This window comes from Terrapene carolina, unplaced genomic scaffold (assembly GCF_002925995.2).
Source record: "Terrapene carolina triunguis isolate 2854851 unplaced genomic scaffold, T_m_triunguis-2.0 Scaffold419, whole genome shotgun sequence".
Taxonomy (NCBI): Eukaryota; Metazoa; Chordata; order Testudines; family Emydidae; genus Terrapene; species Terrapene triunguis.
In genome coordinates, this window is record NW_020664770.1 from 141,544 (window position 1) to 163,072 (window position 21,529).

A 21,529-nucleotide genomic window follows, 5' to 3' on the forward strand; every position below is an offset into this window, starting at 1 on the left:
GTAGCCCCGAGAGACCACAACTGAAATCAGCTCCCCCCCGTGATTCCAGGGGCAGATGATGGACCAGCAAAACATTCTCAGGTGCAGAACTGGGGGAGAGGGGGCAAGTTTTTTGGCTTTCCTAATTAGCTGCCCTAAGGGAGCCCTCCCCTTGCTGTACTAAGTGCCAATCTACCCCTGCTGGCACATAAGGCCCTCCCTTCCCAGAGGAACAGCCCCCTTCCCCTAGCAAAAGGGCCTGGCTCTCCTGCCACCCTCCCCCTCCTGCCTGCCGCACAACCAGAGCACAAACGGGGCTGGGAGGAGGTCAGGTCACTCCATCTGGCAGAGGTTGTGGGGGCATCACCCCCACACCCCTGCAATAGCAACCCATTGGCTCCAGTTCCCCTCTTCAAACGCCCTACCAGAAATCATTCAGCACCAGCACCCCCCCTCACAAAAAATATTTGGCATCCCCCCGCAAAAACGTCTCCCCACTACCACGCCCCCTCCCTTACCTGGAAAGAAGGTGGCATTCAGAGTGCCTGCAGCTGTGTAACAGCAGGAGGGACCAGCTCTTGTCCATCAGCATCCCCAGGGGTGAGAGAGTCTCCAGAGGTGAATAGAAGAGGGCTCTGGCCTCCCAGCTGCAGGATGTGCTGTGTTTCCAGTCAAAATGGAATTAGGATGAAATCTAGACACTGCATAAACATGGGACTAAACTCGCCTGATTCCTTTGCCGCTGAAATTTCTCTTGCACATCTGGTTCCTTGTACCCACTTTTGCACGGACTAATGGCAGCTGTGCACAGCAGCTGGCCGGGGCTGGGCTCGGCAGCAAAGTGGGCATGTGGAAAAAGGGATTGATGAGCAAAATTAGTGGCACTTTTGAAAATCCAACCAGTTGTGTCCAGAAAGAAGCAATAAATAGACCCAGTCCCACCTTGCACAAAGCGGCACAGACACATACATGCACCCTAAAAGCACCAGCCATGCTCCCTGTAGTCACACATCATACACACAGCAAGGTTGCCAACTTTCCCCATTTTAAGAGTCTCAAGCCGTGTGCCCAGCTCCTGGAATGCAGCGACTGTAGGAAAAATCTTAAAAAAAAAAAAAAAATTCTAAGTAAGTTGCTAGCCCCTGTGGTTGCAGAAAAAAGCTTGAGAACATGACCCGAGTGTATAACCCAAGGGCTCAGAGACCAGAAGGGGAAGAAAAATGCCATTTTTAAAAATTCCAGGGTTTTTAAGACAATCTCCTGATTTTTTGAGGCTTCTCTCCTGTTTGTTTTGAATGCTTCTAGCTGGTGGCATGGCTAATCCACCACTGGTGACTCTGGAGAGCTGGGATCTGTTCTTGGCTTTCCCCCAGGCCTGCTAGGTGACCTCAGGCAGGTTGCACTGCCGTGCCTCAGTTTCCCCATGTGTACAAGAGGGATAATGATATTGTCATGGAGTCACAACGTCTGGTCTACATTCCCCCCTGCCCCCCCCCCCCAAAAAACCCATCACCAGACTCTGGGGAGTGACACCTTTCAGTGTGCAGGACCCACAGTTCCACGGGCCTCTGAGACTGAGTCTTTGGCAGTTCTGATCCCTGTCTCTCTACCCAGCAAATCCAGCTGAGCCCGATTCCTGCGGGAGGCTTGTATGGCAGCCCTTCAGGCACCAGGCTCTCAGAGTCCTGCAGAGACACAAGGAGTCTTTTCTAAACAAGGGAGCCATTTATTAGTCACCTGACACACCGGATCTGAAAGGCCTCGGAGCAGCAGAGGCAGAAATTATGCCAGTCCATCCTGGCCAAGCAAATGCCAAGAGCCAAGTTGCGATGGACTCCCTCCCTGTCTCCCCCTCCCCTTCATCTGCCCAGCTCACAGTTCCTGGGTCCCTCCAAAAGGGCAGCTCTTAGTCCAGTTCACATGTCCTGCCTGCTGGGATTTCCTGTTAGGCATTGATTGTTCAGTCCTTGGCGGGGTCTCACTTCGTCTTGCTGGATCCTCTGTTGATCTGGGTCAGTTTCAATCAGTTCCTCAATGACCCAGTCATTTCTCCTAGACAGCGAGGGGCTGCACACCCATCTCCTGCACTGTTCCAGGAGCAGCGTTAACCCTTTTGCACTCATGGGGTAGCAATGCAGCGTACCAAGGGAAACTGAGGCATACCTAGGATTCATAGAAATATTACAGAAAATTCCCACTGATGACTGCCTTTGTATAATGCTTTGAGGTCTGCGGATGAGAAGCGCTAAGTAAGAGCTGGATATTATTGTTTGGGCTCTCACCACAGATGGATGCAGCAAAGACAAATACACTTCCTTCTGTCTCTCAACACCCCTCCTCCACCACACACACCCTCCCTCTCTCTCCCTCCTGTTCTTTAAGATGAACGACTCCAGACACATTGAGTTTTGCTAAACTACATTCTACTTTATTACCCTCTAATCCAAAGCAAGGAAGTCAAAAGTTAAACCCTCGTCCCACCTCTGTGCCCGTGGCCCAACTCCACCCCCATGCCATTCCCAACCCATCTCTGTCCCAGGACCCACCTCCCTCAACAATAAACCAACCTTTCAGGCCCTTCCCTGAGACAAACAGCTCGAGCCAGAGACAAAAGCCAATGATCCGGCTGGGAGAACCCAGGTCCAAGGAGTCAACTGCTGTGGTAACTAGGAGACGTAGCGTTAGCCCCTTGTCTGCCAGCAGCCGTGCTCCCAGGAAGGAGGCGGATTCCGACAGCTGAGCTGTCAGGGTTCCCGACTCCCTGTGGCCTCCTCACTGATGGACTCAGCCTGGCCTGTTTACTTCCCCAGCTTCCTTCTCTGCCCAGCCTCTTCCTCTCAGAAACCAGCAGATGCCGCCCCCCCCACGCTGTTCCCTCCTCTTGGGGTGTCGTTTGTAGCTCTTTAGGATTCAGGGCCGCTTCCCCTGATACTCACAGGACATTTCCTGTCTGTCCCAGTGCAGTGAGTTCACAGTTCTCAGCTGGCTGGCTCTGAAGAGCAAACGCTGCCATTTCCCAGCATTGTTATTTTTGACCTTCACTCCCTGACTGTCTGACATCACTGCAGAGCTCAGGCAGTAACTTCCTTCCCCAGTTCGGTCCGTCTCCGTCTCTAGCTGTGAGCATCGCTACTTAACCAACTGGCCCCAAGAGGCCAGAGAGGATTTTTCCATTGACACCCACCCAGGGAAGCACAGTCAGACCCAGCGTTAGTGCAACCAAAGATAAAGGTAGAAAATATACTAGCTCAGCCTTTCTAACCATCCTTTGTCTAGCATGGGATGTGTCACGCAGAATCTAATGGGAGCAGTTAGAATGAGATGCCCGGAGGCTCCGGAGGGGAAGGACAGTATAAACATGACACCCTAAAGCTAACAGAATGGAGGGGGAACTATATAAATGCAACCCCTCCCAGGCTAACAGAAAGTGGGGGGAACCATATAAGTGTGACACCCCAAAGCTAATGCTATTGACATCAGATTCCCTGGGCCCACAAAGGCTGTTCTAGGCCTCCCGCAAAGGGGAGGGCCCGTGGAAACCAGCTGCTGCTCTGCACGGTGCTGGGTGAATTCATCCCCCTGGAGCAGGGAGCAAGGCAGAGTTCTGAGCCTTGCCTTTGGCATCCTGAAAGAGGGTCAGGTCCCATGGAGCGGGGCTTGTGCATCTGTGGCTCTAAGGCCAAATTTCATACCTTCATCAGGCACTGGGTCACTGCCCCCCCTTTAAATAGCTAATAACAAGGCAGTTTCCCAGCCACAGAGGCCCTCCGCTGTGCTTATTTCTCCAGGTGTCTCCAGCAGCAGGGAGTTCCACTGGTGAACCATGCGCCGCTCCAAAGTCATTCTGCTCCAGAGACAGATCCCCCTCCCCCGCCACTCTCTCTCTGGTTGTGTCTCCCCCAACCTCTGCCCCACATCCCCCACGCCTGTCTGCTCTGAGGTCTCCCACATTTCCTTCTGAGCCGGTGACAGCACAGAGGCAAACGGAGCGGAGCAGGTGGAAAAAGTCACATCGGGGGGGCGGCACCTCCGTAATCCCATCTCTACTCCACAGCCCATGATGCTAGATACCCCTCCGCCCTTGGCACACCCATACACTGCAAGCTCCATCTGCTTCCCATCCAACTCCCCGAACACTAAACACTCAGCCCCACCCACCTCGCTCTGCTTCCCACCCAACCCCCCGCTGCCCCCTCTGGTTCCTACACCCCCAGTCCCCAACTCTCATCCCCCCTGCTTGATGTCCCTCCCACCTCCCCCTCATCTAGTCCCTATCCCAGACCCAGCCCTCCACCCTTCTAGCTCTCATTTCCGCCTGGGTATGGGGTGGGTGGGGGGAACCCCCTGGTCCTATGGCATTTGGAGGGGTGGGGGAAGAAGGGGGTCTCAGCTACCAGGCGGCTCAAGGCCCATTTTCCTGCATCAGCAGTGAATAATGTTGCCAGTGCGAGGGGGAAATTGCCACCCCCCCTTCCCTCAAAGAATCCCCTGGCTGGGGGGAGAACATGCCAGTCCCCCACCCAGCCCCCTCCAGGGTAGGGGGTGTTTCTGGCTCACTCCAAAGACAGGGGTTCCCCCTCCCCCCCACACACCCTGCTTAGCCATGTTAGGAGCTGGGAGGAGGTTGCTGGGCCCAGCTCTCTGGAGGGGCAGCAGCACTGGCCTCCCCTTCCCCTGGTCTCCATGCGCCGGGAGCGGAGAGAGACTTGGTCGCCCAGGCCCGGGGGGCGGCAGTCGGGGAGGAGGAGGGGACAGGGCATTGGAAGTGGGTGGCAGGATCCTCAGCCCAGGCCTCGGGCGATGGCGTGGTTGTCCCGGTCCTCCTCTCAGCCTCCCACCAGGTGGGCGGCAGCAGGGAGAGTGGGCTGTTGGTGCCGGCGGCGTGGAGTCTCTGGTGGGCCGCCAGGGCCGCGCTGAGGCTGAAGGCTTTGCCGCAGTCGGGACAGACGTGCCGTTTCTCTGCGCCGGCCTGGGCATGGGCCCGCTGGTGCCGGTTGCGGTGGGAGCTGCGGCCGAAGCGCTTGCCACAGTGGGCGCAAGGGAAGGGCTTTTCTCCGGTGTGGGTGAGCCGGTGCCGGTCGTAGTGCGAGCTCCAGGCGAAGCCTTTGCCACAGACGCCGCACTGGTAAGGCTTCTCACCCCGGTGCAGCCGGCGGTGCCGCTCCAGGGCTGCGGCAGCGGTGAAACCTTTGCCACAGTCAGGGCACTGGTGAGGCCTCCCTTCCCGGGTGGCATGGGTGCGCCGGTGAGCCAGCAGGGTGGAGCTGACGGCAAAGCTCTTGCCGCAGTCGCCACAGCGGTAGGGCCGCTCGCCGGTGTGGATGCGCCGGTGCCGCTCCAGGTGGGAGCTGACAGCAAAGGCCCGCCCGCACTCCCCGCACCGGTAGGGCTTTTCTCCCGTGTGGATGCGCCGGTGACGCTCCAGGTGTGAGATCCAGCCGAAGCTCTTCCCGCAGGCCCCGCACGGGTACGGCTTGCCGGCAGCGCCGGTGTCACGGGCTGGCACCGGGTCCTCGGCAGGCTTTTCCCGGGCATGGGTGCGCCGGTGTTTGGCCAGGGCCGATCCCCAGCGGAAGCGGCGCCCGCAGTCCGGGCAGGCGTAGGGGCGCTCGCCCGTGTGCACGCGCTGGTGTTTGAGCAGGTTCGAGCTCTGGCTAAAGCATTTGCCGCACTGTTGGCAGCGGTGGGGTCGCTCAGGGCCACTCTCCTCAACCTGGTCGGGCCCCTCTACTACCCCGCCGCCATCCTGGGTCTGCGTCCCCTTGTGCTTGAAGCGCTGCGGGTCTGTCTGGTGGTTGAGGCGCTTACCGCAGTCGGCACATCTCTGAGGCGGGGGCGGGGCTTCCTCCTCGGCCTCCTCCTCCTCCACGGCCGCTGCGTGGGTGCGCATATGGCGGTCCAGGTGGGAGCTCCAGGCGAAGGCCCGGCCACACTCCCCGCACTGAAAGGGCTTCTCTCCCGTGTGGATGCGCTGGTGCCGCTCCAGGTGGGAGCTCCAGGCGAAGGCCTTGCTGCAGACGCCGCACTCGTACGGCTTGCCGCCCAGGTGGCTCTTCTGGTGCCGGGCCAGGGCGTTGGGGTCGGCGAAGCTCTTGCCACACTGCGGGCAGCGGTTGGGCTTCTCGCCGCCCGGCGCATGGGTGCGCTGGTGGGTCAGCAGGGAGGAGCTGACGCTGAAGCGGCGCCCGCAGTCAGGGCAAGCGTAGGGGCGCTCCCCGGTGTGCACCCGCCGGTGGATGGTCAGGTCCGAACGCTGGATGAAGGTCTTGCCACAGTCGGGGCATTTGTGGGGCCTCTCGCCCGTGTGGATCTTCTGGTGCTTGGCCAGCGCCGACTTGTGGCTGAAGGTCTTGCCACACTCGGGGCAAGTGTTGGGGCTCTCCCCGCTGTTAGCCGGCGGCTTCTCCCCCGCCTCGGGGCTTTGGGGAGCCTTCCCAGCGCCGTCGGCTTTTTCTGAGGCCGGCTCCTCCGGGCTCGCTTGCTGGGGTTTCTCTTCTTCTTTCCCACTGGCAGTGCCATCTGCTGCTAGGGGAGAGAGACCCAGACACAAGTCATTCCCTGCACGGCGAGGGGAACAAACCACAACTGCCGAGGAGTGTTAGTGATGATAATGCAGCATTCAGGCCTCTATATTTGCCTGAGATAGATTTTTGGGTCTTGTTGGCCCATTTGGCTTTTGATATTTTTATATTCTTACTAATATGGGTGATCAAAGAACACTGTGTGTTACATCTGCCCACAAGCAGATGGGTGGGGGGGGGGGAGTGATAAGAAATAGCACTAAAGTGTTGCTGGGTAGAGTAGGAGTGTAATATACGAGCCTACACTTGAAAACTGCCTCAAATCCTATCTCAAGGCAAGGTCAGGCAACCAGTCAGGAGGGGTGAAGGGATGGGGGGGCGGGGCAGGAAGAGTATAAGAAACACTAACAGGCCAAAGACATGCCTGTCCCTGACCGAAGCATAACCTTACTCCCTACTCCTCCCATGGGGTACAAAAGAGGTGGTACCGAAGCCCCAAGACCCTCCAAAAGGGCACATGACCATAAATTGTAAGGGGTGGGACCCAGGGTGTGCCCTACAGGTATAATTATGCCTGCTATGGAGGGGGAACGGGGACACTGGATAAAAAGGCTCTGCCGGCGTGCAGAGCTATGGATATGCTTGCCTGATTAACGCCAATAAACATCGCGTTGCCTGCACTTCAGACTTCTGTCTTCTGCTTTCTGTCTGCCCTTAGCAGGGAGATCGAATGGCCAGCAGCCACATCTCCCCCCAAAACCCTACCCCAAAAGGAGGGGACCGATTCTGCCTCTGCTTCCCATCCGGACGCTCCCAGGGCTCAGTCAGGGTTGGTGGGAAGCCATGCGTGACGTTGCAGGGATCCTCTCCTTCCTGGAGAGGGACTCACCTGCCCGGCCACCTCTGGGCATGTGGAGATCCAGGGCTGTCGGCTCATCCCCTCGGTCCAGCCGGGAGAGCAGGTCAGGCTTGGAAAGTGGAAATTCTGCTCAGGCACAAGGCGGGCGACAAAACAAGCAAGATCAGAGTGGGTTGGGCGTTGCCCCCCCCCCCCCCCCCTTCGGCGCCTCCCTTGGCCTCAGTGGCCCCTTCCCAGAAGCCCATGGGGCTCATGCTCTCTGCCATGACCAGGTCCTTAGTCCTTCTCCCCTCTGTGAGGGGCCTCGGCTCCTATCCACCTTCAACTTCTCTCCTCACCGCTCAAGATACCGAACGACATCACAGCCCATCAGAGAGGAGTCACATTTATACTTGTTTGTCCCCACCGTTACTCCTGCCCCTGTTAAATGGGCTGCTTTTCCCTTTCCCCACCCCAGAGGATCCCCTCTCGCTCAGCCCTGCTATCTCACCTCTCAATTCTCACCCCAAAGCTCCTCAAGGGAGATTTCTGTGCCCAGCCCCCACACGCTCACCCTCCCACCCAGATTCAGCCTCTCTTCGCTGCCTTTCCTAGTAACTCGGAGGGGCCTGGTACCCCAACTCCTGGACATGTCCTCCTCACTCCCTCTGCTGCCTCTTCCGCAGGGACCCACTTCCTCCTCTCCCAGGACCCACCTCCTCCTCTCCCAGATCCTTCTGGCACGTATCCTGTCCTGTTTTGTTGGCTTCTGCAGCCTTGCCTTTGGGAGATCCTTTCCCTCTGCCTTTGTCTCCCTCTGCTATCACTAGGGCCCTACCAAATTCAGGTCCATTCTGGTCAATTTCATGGCCACAGGAATTGAAAACTGGTAAATTTCACATTTGCAGATGTTTAAATCTGAAATTTCACCCTGTTGTAACCGTGGCGGTCCCGACCCAAAAGGGTATTGTGGAGGAGTCACAAACCTGTTGTGTGTGTGTGTGTGTTTGGGGGGTGTGGTCCATGGGATTGCCACCCTCACTTCCGTGCTGCCTTCAGAGAGGGACTCTGAAGACAGCAACCAGGGAGCTTCCTGGAAGTGGGTCTGAGCTCTCCCCCTCCCCTCCCGAGCAGCTGTGCGGGGGTAGGACAAGTCCTGTCCCTCCCCAGGGCAGTCGGAGCTAGAGGCCCCCTGGCTGGGGCGCTCCTAGCAGCAAGGGGAGATCAGATTTCATGGGGAAGGGCTTATTTCCCAGTGTGTGACATGTTTTTCACAGCCGTGAAATTGGTAGTGTCCTAGCTACCACCATCCCTTGGGACCCACTGTCCCGTTCCCATGGCTTCATTCACCCCCCAGGAGGTAGATTCCCCAGCAAGGAAGACCCCTGAATGGGGCCACTCGCGGCTCCTTATGGAGAAGAGGAAGCGATTACTTACCAAGGGCCATCAGGGTTTCGTAGCTCTCCTGCATGACATCCCTGTACAGGGCCCTCTGCCGGGGGTCCAGCAGCACATACTGCTCCATGGTGAGACGCGGCTCCTGCCTCGCCCACCGGCCGTCGGCCTCTGCAACAACAAAACCTCCCCCGCTCAGCACCTGCCACCCCAGCCGTAAGCCCGCCGGCACAGGCACCGCAGGGCCAGGCTGCCCTCTGCCTCCTGGGCTGACTGTCATTCCCATATCCCCGCTTTTTAGAATCCCCTTGTTCCCTCCCCTATGCAGACCTGCTGTGCTTCTGCTACGCCCCTACCTCTTATTCCTGGGAGCACTCCGGGCTGCAGCATCAAATGCCTGGTTATTAATGGACTCTGTTGGCGTTACCCTGATTACAGCAGCTGGTGGCCCTGCATGAATCAGAACTTTCTTGGAGGTTGGCCTAAGGCAGCGGAATAAACTCTCTCAGGAAGTGAGGACCCTCACAAACCTCCCCACCTTCTGCCGCCAGTGCAAAGCCCAGTTCTTGGACCTGGCTTCTCCGACAAACATATAGCACTGGGGGAGGGACATGAATATATATGTTTAAAATTGTGATTGCAAAGCAGGGCTTTGGAGCAGAGCCCGGAGCTGGAGCGCGGAGCAGCTCCGGAGCAGTGGAGCTGCAGGTTTTTGCCTGGAGCTGGAGCGGAGCCAGAGCACAGCTCCAAAGCCCTGTTGCAAAGCGCTCAAATGCTACGATAACTAAGGCCATGTAAGCGCCCGACATTGACATGTAACCGAGCACAGCTGTGCAGAGGATGGAGGTTCCATGTCACGGAGGGTTTTGTGATTTCTAAACAGATCTACTTTCAGAGTCGGCACAAACACCGGAAATTTCAAAATTGTCGGCGAAGGAAAATTAAAAAAAAAAAAAAATCGTTTTGGGGCGTTTGAAAGGTTTTGTTTTGACTCTTGTTTCATTATTATTTTGTGTTATATGATGGCACGTCTCACACACACATTTTAAAAATTCAAAATGAGTCATTTCAAAACACACAACAATCAAAATGTTTTGTTCCCTTTTTTCCCCCTGAAACAAATCAATCTGATGACAGAACTGCATATTCCGATGGCATAAGGTTTCCATCCAGGTGTCTCCAACCATCTCTAGAACTAAGAGGTGAAGTTTTCAGAAACAGCAAGGAGACCCAATTCCCAGTCATTTCAATGGGGCAGGAGCTGATAGCAGGAGGCATGGAGCAGGGGCAATGGGGAGTGGAGTCTCAGGAGAATGTGTTGGGGGGGGTCTCCCCTTCCTCCCCCATATCCAGGGGCTACTCTGTGCAGTTGACACAGGGCTGGAGGGAAGCAAAGACAGATCAGCTGATCTGGAAAAGTCTATGCTAACCAGCTTCAACTTCTCCATCCAGTGGCTGCATCCTTCTGGCAGCCCCCACCATGGTCCCATCTTTGCTGTGTTCCAAGCCAGGAACAGACTCAGCCAAAGATGAGAATGGAGGGAGGGGAAGAGATCAGATCCCTTTCATCTGCTGAGGGCATCGGACCCCTCACCCTGTCTTGGCTAGAAGCAGAAAGGTAAGATACCCACTCCTGGGTGGGGCTCAAACCTGCAACCTCTAGATCCAACAGCATGAGCTGCAATTGCCGGACCTAAGAGACCGAGATGGTGGGCCCCACCACCAGGAGCCAGCTCTAAGCTCTATGTGTTTCTGTCACTAGAGGGGAGACGCATGTGTTATAGGTGGGGGGGGAGAGGGTAGCTGAAAGGGAAGGGTAACTACAGTATTGCCAACCCCGAAACATTCAGGCCTCAACCAAAAAATAACGAGATTTAAAAATCATGATAAATACTGGGGGGGGGGGGGGGGGGGTATTTTCTACCTGGTTTTTGAGCCTATAGGGGTCACATTTTCAAGCGTGTCTGCAGTTTAGGAGGCTGGAAACTCATTGTTGTATTCTTGCGATTTTATCTCATGGCATTTGGTGCAGGAAATTTGGAGAAAAGGGCTTGGTTTAAATTTTTTCATAACTTCAGTCCTGAAACAGTGAGATTTTCAAGCAATATACAAAACACGGTCCTCTTTCACTGCCGCATGGCATTCAAGCCTCCATTTTGCCTGTCCCCAATGAAATGACCCTAATCCGTTGGCTAAATTTCAGCTCCACATGGACATCAAATTACAATAACAATAATCTCTCTTGAGCCCAATAATTAAGGGTACAAGGGTTCCCACAGCCTTGTGAAAGAGCCACACACAGAGGAAGGTCAGTAGCAGAATTTGAACACAGAACCTTCTGGCACCAAAGCACATATTTAAGCCTCTTGAACTAAAGGAGGAACTTCAGCAGCTGGTGCCAGTAATAGCCTCTTACCCTCTCGGAGGACAGAGGCTGCTGTGACATACACTTTAGAAGGATCAAGAATAAAATCCCCACCTTCACTGCATGAATCTCCAGGTGAAATCCTACACAGGATGTCTGACTAGTGACCAAAGAGGTCCCTTCTGGCCATACAATCTAGGTCTTTAAGTGTCTTACAATTACCCCTGGAGGTGGATCATTTACATCTATGCAGGGTGGGTGCAAAAGTCAACCAGATCCGAACGTTGGAGCTTTTGCATTTGCTTGGCATGGATGCGACCAGGCTGCAACAAAGTGCGAGGCAGATGGAGAATTATGCCCCTTGATTTCAGAGGGGCAGGGTGGTGTCAGGTGGGGAAAAGAGGCAAAAGCCTGGGGGGAAGCAGAAAGGAAGAGTTAAAATACGGATCTGTCCCAAGCAGGGACTCTGTGGAAAAGGCATTATGAGGGGTTCTGTGCTGATGGTATATCCCATGTGATTTCCATGTGCCAATCCCACCTACCCTGGGCCACATGCAGAGGGTAAATCCGAGCAGTGCCTGTCCAGTGTCTCTGTGCTAATTTACACCAGCTGAGCATTTGTCTCTGGTTTTTAGCCCGTGTTTCAAAGCTAAACTATTTTCTACTTTTTAAACCTTTTTCCTTGGGCAGCTGACACAAATCTTCTTAGTCAACCACAAAAGCACGTCCTGTGGAGTCGGTAACACATGCCTCGAGTCGCTGAAAATTGCCTCCATTTATTTTCACCCACTTCCACCAATTTACAACCCAGCAGTGGGTTCAAATCGTTCCCTCCATTGTGCATTGCCCAGCTGGGTTAGTTAATGGTTAAGAGTTAATCATTGACTCAAAACTCTTGCAGTTAGTTATCTGCAGAGGAGGCCACTCCATTTCCAAATCACCAATATATTAAACCTCCTAGTGTGGACTGCTATTAAGTTTTTGCCTCTTCATTAACTAGCCATGTATACTTACTGTTGCCTGTCTCTTAGCCAATTTCCAACCCAGAACAGAACCTTACCTCTCATCCCATCATCATTTAGTTTCCTTCATGACCTTTTTGTGAGGGGCTTTGTCAAAGTTTTTGACAGTCCAAATTAAACCTGTCTACTGCTTCTCCATTGTCCACTATTTGCAGTAGTTTTCCACCTGGGGTACACAGAGGCCTTCCAGGGGGTACAGCAGCTCCTTTAGATATTTGCCTAGTTTTACAAGAGGCTACATAAAAACACCAGCGAAGTCAGTACAAACTAAAATGTCATACAGACAATGATTTGTTAATACTTCTCTATATACTATACACTGAAATGTTAGTACAATATTTATATTCCAATTGATTTGTTTTATAATGATATGGTAACAATGAGAAAGAAAGCAACTGTTCAGTAATAGCATGCTGTGAGCCTCATGTATTTTTAGGTCTGATTTTTTTAAGCAAGTCGTTTTTAAGTGAGGTGAAACTTGGGGGTACACAAGACAAATCAGACTCCAGAAAGGGGGACAGTCGTCTGGAAAGGCTGAGAGCCAGTGTTAGTGAACGCTGATAGCTTAGCAACATGATGTTGCTTAGCAGAAGCTATGCTGGTTAGTCTCTATCAGATAATACTGGCCTATCAGCCTATGAAGCTGAGGGTTTAGAACCGTCTTTAAATATTGCTGGAAAGAGATTTTCCAGATACGAAATCAGGCTCACTCACCTGCAATTCCGAGGCCCAGCGCTCTTTACAAATGTATTCTCTACCCTTCAATCCTGTGCTCTAGCAGCTGATTTTCATGTCTGATTGCATTTTCTTTTGTTGCTGGCAATATATTTCTCCTTTTCTAGCAACGATACTTTTGCAAGCGCTGGCTAATTAAATCCCACTTCTCAGTACATGATCATACAGGAGCTTTTTGAAATCCAATTTACATTCCCACCCACAGCCAACCGCAGCTCCATGCCGCCTTCAGCAAGTTAAATCACACATACACACACACAGAGGAGAATGCTAACTTCTGGATCCACTCATGCAAAGAGGAAAGAGCCCGGGCTTGCCAGTGACAGCAGCAGCTCGGGGACTCGCAGACCCCCGAGGAGCAGAGATTATGGGGAGGGTAAGAAGGAGCCATTTTTACAGTCCGGCCACAGCCAAGACCGAATTCTCTCTCTCTCTTTCTCTCAATCACCTGCAGGCTCCGGCTCAGGAGCTGGTGCGGGCAGAGCCCGGGGCAGGTCCCAGCCACCGGAGAAAGTCCCACTGTGGGCTGGGCGCAGAGGGCGCTTTGCTGAAGGTCTTTCCCTGGCGCAGCAACTGCTCAGTCCTGGCTCTTGGGTCACTATGGACGCAGCTGCTGGCACTCAGCGTCTGACCCAGGAAGCTCAGCCCCCTGATATCCTGAGCAAAGGAGAAGAAGAAGAAAAAAATACAGAGGAAGGGAGCAGAGGCATAAGCCAGAGCAGCCTCCCGTCCCTTCGCAATAACCAGAGCCCTCTGGTGGCACCAGCTCCTGGATCCGCATCGCTGCGCTCCCCCCGGGGCAGAACATGGCCCAAAGGGGGCGGATCTGGCCGGATGGATTCTGCCCCCCCTGTCTCTGCCCCCGGCCCAGCCGCCTGCGGGGAGTGTGTGTCGGGAATCCGGTCCCAGCCAGGGGCGTGCTCTGCAGCCGGGCTCCCCATGCCCGTGTGCCCGCTGGTCCCCGCCGGCCTCGGGAGCCAGGCGCAGCCCGGATGTAAATCAGCACCGCTCGGCTGAGTTTGTGGAAGCTATGGCTGTTTACACCGCTGGGGATCTGGCTCCACTGACTCCCAGGGTTTGATGCTAATTTACACCTGCTAGGCATCTGGTCCCCATTGACTCCAATGGAGCGATGCTAATTTACACCTGCTGTGGATCTGGCCCCCAGGGAGTGATGCTAATTTACACCCGCTGGGGATCTGGCCCTCAGCACTTACATGGGGATCTCCAGCCAGACATCTCAAAGTGCTTCACAAAGAAAGGCAAATCTCGTTATTATCTGTGTTTGATGGGTGGGAAACTGAGGCACAGAAGGGCTGTGACTTGCTCCAGATCATGCACCAGGTCAGTGCCAGAGCCCGGAGCAGAACCCAGGAGTCCTGCGCAGGAAGGACCCTCCCAAAATGTGTTCAGGTTCCCACACCACATAACAGCCCAGCAGGAAGCTAGAGTGGAAGCTGCAGCCCAGGGGTGATCATGCATCCTGTTATTGTTCGTACAGCACCTAGCGCAGGGGTGGCCAACCTGAGCCTGAGAAGGAGCCAGAATTTACCAATGTACATTGCCAAAAAGCCACAGTAATATGTCAGCAGTTCCCCATCAACTCCTCCCCCCCCCCCCCCCCCCGCTCCCAGCGCCTCCCACCCCCGATCAGCACCTCCCCCTCCCTCCTTATCCGCTGTTTCATAGCATGCAGGAGGCTGGAGGTCCGGGGAGGAGCGAGGGCACAGCAGGCTCAGGGGAAGGGGCGGGAAGGGGTAGAGTGGGGGCAGGGCCTGTGGCAGAACCAGGCGTTGAGCAGTGAGCACCCCCTGGCACATTGGAAAGTTGGCACCTATAGCTCCAGTCCCGGAGTTGGTGCCTATACAAGGAGCCACGTATTAACTTATGAAGAGCCGCATGTGGCTCCAGAGCCACAGGTTGGCCACCCCTGACCTAGCTCAAAGGGACCCTGGCCCAGGACTAGGGCTCATCGGGGGCAGCACAGTGCACAGAATGGAACATCAGACACTCCTTCCCCTCTGAAGCTCCTGAGACACACAGCAGGGTTTGCTGGGAGGAGGACAGGGAAAGACCCAACAGGAGTCCAAGCTGGTCTGCAGAGATCAGAGGTGACAGAGACTTGGGGGGGAGACGGACAACGTTCATTCCGCACCCAAACACACACTTTGGAGAGCATAGGCCCTTGGTGGCTGGTGAGCACAGGGAGCTGGGGACACTATCATTAACCCTTCTTTTACAGATGGAGAAACTGAGGCCCAGAGAGCAGAAGTGACCTGGCTAAAGTCCCCCAGCAGGCCAGTGGCAAAAGAACCCAGGTGTCCTGCTCTACGCAGTAGTCACACTTGCCCATGGGGGAATAGCTGCTATGAGCGGAGCCAGAAAGGGGGGGGCACTCATGGGGAGCAGCATCCGGGCACAGGTAGGGGGAGGGCTCTTGTTGGGAGTCACCCCTCTGCTCCTTTTGGCCTCCCCAAGCTGTCCCCCAACTTTTGGTGGCTTTCCCACCCCACATACACTATTACAGTCAGTCCGGCACCACTGGAGGAGATGTGAAGGCAAATAAAGAAACCACTAGAAGAAAAATACGCAGGTGGTCAAGAGGAGGTGGTGGGAGGGGGCATGGGTGACTGGAGCTTGCCTCAGTTTCTCCATCTGTAAAAAGGGGTCAGTGACAGCTGACCTCCTCCGTAAAGCGCTTTGAGATCTACTGATGAGAAGTCCTAGATAGGAAGTGGGTGTGCTCCTGTACAAGAGCGAGGTAGTATTATTGCATGGCCTTGGTGAGCCCCCCACCTGGCATACTACACAGGTATAGCAATCCTGTCACAGAGTGGCCCCTCTCTATGACACTGGGGTGAGCCCCACCCCCACCTAGGATCCTGCATGCACATTTATTACACGCAGGAATGGGGCACAGACACAAGAGAAAGACCAAGTGCAGGGTTTATACAATTTCCCCAGAGCTGGCTCGGCTCCTGCAGGTGCTCAGGGGAGCAGAGCCTGGGGGGTTCAGGGAGGGCAGCAGCTCTGGGACTCGCAGACCCCCGGGAACAGAGCTGGGGTGAGGAGGGGCCGTTGGTGCAGAGTTACTTTCCTGCCTGGCCCCAGCCCTTCCCCCTGGGTCTCTCCCCTCACCGGCAGGCTCCGGCTCAGGAGCTGGTGTCGGCAGAGCCTGGGGCTGCCCCAGGGTTGCTTCCAGCCACTGGAGAAAGTCCACTCCATAGGCTGAGCACAGTGGGGGCTTTAATCAGGGCCGGCTCCAGGGTTTTTGCCGCCCCAAGCACCCCCTCCAAAAAAAAGCCACGATCGTGATCTGCAGCGGCAATTCGGCGGGAGGTCCTTCACTCCGAGCGGGAGTAAGGGACCCTCTGCCGAATTGCTGCCGAATAGCTGGACGTGCCGCCCCTCTCCGGAGTCGCCGCCCCAAGCACCTGCTTGCCAAGCTGGTGCCTGGAGCCGGCCCTGGCTTTAATGAAGGTTTCTCCCCAGGAGAGCAAGAAAACAACAGGGCCCAATGTGCAGATGTGGGATGCTCAGCATGAATGAGGGAAAAGCTTATTCACTTCCTCCAGGCTCACAATCACATCCCCGGTGATGCTGCAGGAAACTAGCTGGCCTCTGAGCTTGAGCTCAGAGCTGGGGGAGCTGCACTACACTGCCTGAGGATTGCCTGAGCCTGACTGTCTGATGACCCCAGCTGTGGAGAAGGATTACAGTTTCCAAGGGGGAGAGAGAGTGCCCAAGGAGGAAAAAAGAACTACATTTCCCATCCACCCCTGGGAGTGCAGGCCAGTTTTCCACTCTCAGCTAGCCCAGGCTATTTCTCCTGCTGCTTTGGACAGGGGATAGACATCCAGTCAATGTGCAGTGGCAGTCAAAAAAAGTTTACAGAATGTTGGGAATCATTACGAAAGGGATAGATAATAAGACAGAAAATATCATATGGCCTCTATACACGGTACGTCCACATCTTGAATACTGCGTGCAGATGTGATCACCCCATAGAATCATAGAACATCAGGGTTGGAAGGGACCTCAGGAGGTCATCTAGTCCAACCCCCTGCTCAAAGCAGGACCAATCCCCAACTAAATCATCTCAGCCAGGGCTTTGTCAAGCCTGACCTTAAAAATCTCTAAGGAAGGAGATTCCACCACCTCCCTAGGTAACCCACTCCAGTGCTTCACCACCCTCCTAGTGAAAAAGTTTTTCCTAATATCCAACCTAAACCTCTCCCACTAAACATTTCTTTTCAAAAGTTACTCAGTGCACCGGATCAACTCAACCAAGAGGGCAGGAGGGAGAGGGGAAACTGAGGTGTATGCTCCAGCTGCATTTGTGAGATGGTGGTGAAACAGAGCTGCTTTTGTCAACCCAGCTAATCTAGCCTGCGTGCTCTAGCTGCTTTGCATTGCTCCAGAGTGAGGTAAAGCAGCCAGAGCGTCATGGGAGATTGTTTTGGGGGCAAGGACGACCTTTTTGTTCTGTGTTTGTACAGCCCCTAGCACAGGGTCTGGGGGGAAGAGACTGCATCTCCTAGGCCCCACCACAACAATAAGAACATAAGAACGGCTGTACTGGGTCAGACCAAAGGGCCATCCTGCCCAGTATCCTGTCTACCGACAGTGGCCAATGCCAGGTGCCCCAGAGGGAGTGAACCTAACAGGTAGTGATCAAGTGATCTCTCTCCTGCCAGCCATCTCCACCCTCTGACAAACAGAGTCTAGGGACACCATTCCTTACCCATCCTGGCTAATAGCCATTAATGGACTTAACCACCATGAATTTATCCAGTTCTCTTTTAAACGCTGTTATAGTCCTAGCCTTCACAACCTCCTCAGGTAAGGAGTTCCACAAGTTGACTGTGCGCTGTGTGAAGAACTTCCTTTTATTTGTTTTAAACCTGCTGCCTATTAATTTCATTTGGTGACCCCTAGTTCTTGTATTATGGGAATAAGTAAATAACTTTTCCTTATCAACTTTCTCCACATCACTCATGATTTTATATACCTCTATCATATCCCCCCTTAGTCTCCTCTTTTCCAAGCTGAAAAGTCCTAGCCTCTTTAATCTCTCCTCATATGGGTCCTGTTCCAAACCCCTAATCATTTTAGTTGCCCTTCTCTGAACCTTTTCTAGTGCCAGTATATCTTTTTTGAGATGAGAAGACCACATCTGTATGCAGTATTCAAAATGTGGGCGCACCATCAATTTATATAAGGGCAATAATATATATACACAATATACAAATATTAAGATTGATAGCTTCTAGTAATTAAAAAAGTGTAGTTTGGGGAAGTTCTCTGAGTGCGTTGTTTAGTGTTCATGTATGACAGTGGTTTCCAACCAGGGGTACTTGTACCCCCAGAGGTACGCAGAGATCTTCCAGGGGGTACATCAACTCATCTAGATATTTGTCTAGTTTTACAACAGGCTACATAAAAAGCACGAGCGAAGTCAGTACAAACTAAAATTTCATACAGACAGTGACTTGTTTATACTGCTCTATATACTATACACTGAAATGTAAGTACAATATTTATATTCCAATTGATTTATTTTATAATTATAAGGTAAAAATGAGAAAGGAAGCAATTTTTCAGTGATAGTGTGGCTGAGACACTTTTGTATTTTTATGTCTGAATTTGTAAACAAGTTGTTTTTTAAGTAAGGTGAAACTTGGGGGTAGGCAAGACAAATCAGACTCCTGGAAGGGGTACAGTGGTCTGGAAAGGTTGAGAGCCACTGGTGTAAGACCTTTATAATTAAAAAGACAAAAAATATGTGAAGGTGGAGGTAAGGTCAAGAAGCTACATCAATATTTAGGATAAAAATACATTACAGGGAACAGTGCAGTTATCCCTCCAAGCTAAACATTATGAATTCAGTAAATTCAGAGTTTAGGTTAAATCCAAATCACTTTAAGCATGGAAATGCAGCGTTAGGGAACCCAAATGACCTTAACTCAGCCTTTCAGACTCCCAAGCGCTTAGAAGTAGTCACTTTGCAAATTAATCGGTGGCCAAACAGTAAGGGTTAATTTTCTTGTTCTGCAACACATTTTTGTTAGTCAGTAACAAAATGAAGGAAAGCAGCCCAGTCCCAGTCCTGGACTGAGAGGTCAAAAGGAGTGAGTTCAAGCCATTGAGTCACTGTGCAAACTTGGTCAAGTCACTTCAGCTCACTGTGACTCAGCCTTACCCATCTGTAAAATGGGAACAATGTTACATACATCTCTCTTTACAACATGCCTTGAGATCTAGGTTTCAGAAGCATTACACATAGCTTGACGCAAGAACAACCACAAGGAAACATCACACACACTTACCAACTGAAAGAGAGCTACTGCCTGTTGCAAAGTGACCACTTTAGGGCATCAGCTGTTTGTCTTTGCCCAATTTAAAGGGCCAGTATCACAAAAGGCATTCTGGGGGGAAAAAATCCTAAAAGAGGGCAATCTTCCACTAGAGAGTTAATAGAAAATAAGAAGCTTTGAGGGAAGGGAGCAATGGTACTTGTTATGCCTTGGCTTGTAATGTCATCATTTGATTAATAATAATAACAGTACTTTTCAGTGGGAGTTTTTTACAAAGGATCATTAACCCCAGTTTACAGACAGGGAAACTGAGGCATGGACCAATATGACTGCTTCAGAGTCACTTATCAGGTCAGAGCCAGGAACAGAACCAATGTCTTTAGGGTCTTAGTCCACTGTGGTAACCACTAGGTAACACTCCCTATTATTAGCAGCTAAATACCTATAAGGGATGCATAGCTAAGGCTGTGTTAAATTTTGTACTTCAGCAGGAATTAAGTTTCTCTGTCTATTTTTACAAGCTTTCTTTTCTAATTCAGGCATGAACATGCTTCTTTGTAGTGTCCAATTTAATTTTCCATTGCAACACCAAATAGATTGAATAGATGCACAGATTCCAAGGCCAGAAGGGACCATTGTGTTCAACTAGTCAAACTGCCTGTGTAACACAGGCCATAGGACTTCCCCGAATCAATCCCTGTTTGAACTAGAGTTGATCTTTTAGAAAAATGTCCAACCTTGATTTAAAAATTGCTCATGCTGGAGAATTCACCACAACCCTTATTACATTGTTCTAATGGTTAATTACCCCCACTGTTAAAAACTTGTGCCTCATTTCTTGTCTGAATTTGTCTAGCTTCAGTTTCCAGGCACTTGATGTTGTTAGACCTTTGTCTGCAAGATAGAAGAGCCTATTATCAAATTTTTGCTCCCCATGTAGGTACTTATAGACAGTGATCAAGTCACCCCTTAAAATTAAATGGATTGAGCTCCTTGAGTCTGTCACTATTAGGCATGTCTGGGGGCAATTTCTCACCTGCCACATGCTTTTCATTGTCGCTGACATCTAGGCAAAATGAATATAAAACACCATTAAATCTGAAAGGCCGAGATTTGCACCTTCTTTGCACAGGTGTAACCAGCATTGCCAGCCCTTGGTGTTCAAAAAATCAAGAGCCAGGCCCCAGTGAATGACGAGATTGCCTTAAAAATTACGAGATTAAAAAAATGTTTTTTTCCCCCTTATTTGCCTTGTTTGGCGGCCCTTAAGCTTCATGTTTTCATGCTTTCTCTGTAACCATGAGTACTAAAATCTTACTTAAAAAAAAAAAAAGCTGATCCTCTGATATAAATGAAATGAAAACAGGAGCTGAGGTTTGGGGGGGAAAACCCCTAAATATTGTGAGAGTTGGTAACAATTAGGCAGAAGGATCAAGGCAGAAGGAAATTAAAACCAATTCTTCTTGTTGTTTGTCCTATGGGAATACCTAAACGTCCTAATGAATGTAGGGGTTCCTTTTTGCTGGGCACTGCACATGCACATAAGGCTAAAAGTTAAAGTCAGACAAAGTCAAATGAGAAATAAGAGACACACTTAAAAGAAATCTTTCAACACATTAAACATGAAGCATTACAGCGTATAGCTTTTGCAAAGAACCATACACATAGAAGATACATGTTTTTAACAGTGAGGTGCAAGGGGTTTTAATGTTAACTCATAGCAACTGTAACCTTTTGTCAAAGTGTTTTGGGTGAGTTGTTTCTGATGTCAGTTTCCTTCAGTGTTCCAGGCCCGGTTCTGGGACGTTGATTGTTTATGGTTCTTTTCAGCAGCCTTTGACATGCTGAGGACGATAATAAATAAATAAATGGAGATATCCTATCTCCTAGAACTGGAAGGGACTTTGAAAGGTCATTGAGTCCAGCCCCCTGCCTTTACTAGCAGGACCAAGTACTGATTTTGCTCCAGATCCCTAAGTGGCCCCCTCAAGGATTGAACTCACAACCCTGGGTTTAGCAGGCCAATGCTCAAACCACTGAGCTATTCCTCTCCCCCAATAATGTTTAACCAAAGGCAGAGTAAAGCCCTTTGGAAACAGAAATATCAGAAACAAAAAGAGCAAACAGCGCGGCACGGTAATTATTGTCCATGCTTTAGTAGCAAAGAGAATTTCTGACTGAGGTTTGGGCCCCGTTGTGTTAGGGGCTGCACATAGTTGGAGGAAAGCACCTGTTTCAAAAACCTTACTATCTAAATAGACAAGACAAAGGGTGGGAGGGGAACAGTGAAGAGCCAGGAATTCAGCCCAGGTGTCCTGTCCTACCCACTAGACTAGGGGTGGCCAAACTGTGGATCG

General features: G+C 52.1%; 1 protein-coding gene across 1 annotated transcript; it reads right to left on the reverse strand.

Annotated features, from left to right (window-relative positions):
- Positions 1–4,254: 4,254 nt before the first annotated feature.
- Positions 4,255–13,462, reverse strand: LOC112118548 (zinc finger protein 883-like). Its single transcript, XM_024216908.1, has 4 exons — positions 13,304–13,462; positions 8,776–8,904; positions 7,390–7,485; positions 4,255–6,504 (listed from the first exon to the last, which is right to left on the reverse strand). The coding sequence occupies exons 2-4, from the start codon at positions 8,861–8,863 to the stop codon at positions 4,586–4,588; spliced, it is 2,103 nt and encodes a 700-aa protein (XP_024072676.1). The 5' UTR covers positions 8,864–8,904; positions 13,304–13,462; the 3' UTR covers positions 4,255–4,585.
- Between the last annotated feature and the right edge of the window lie 8,067 nt (positions 13,463–21,529).

Coding starts and splice junctions, on each gene's coding strand:
- LOC112118548 (XM_024216908.1), bottom strand. CDS start 8,863: ATGGAGCAGTATGTGCTGCTGGACCCCCGGCAGAGGGCCCTGTACAGG. Junction 7,486..8,775: donor CGAAACCCTGATGGCCCTTG/GTAAGTAATCGC, acceptor GTGCCTGAGCAG/AATTTCCACTTTCCAAGCCT. Junction 6,505..7,389: donor GCCCAGAGGTGGCCGGGCAG/GTGAGTCCCTCT, acceptor TCTCTCCCCTAG/CAGCAGATGGCACTGCCAGT.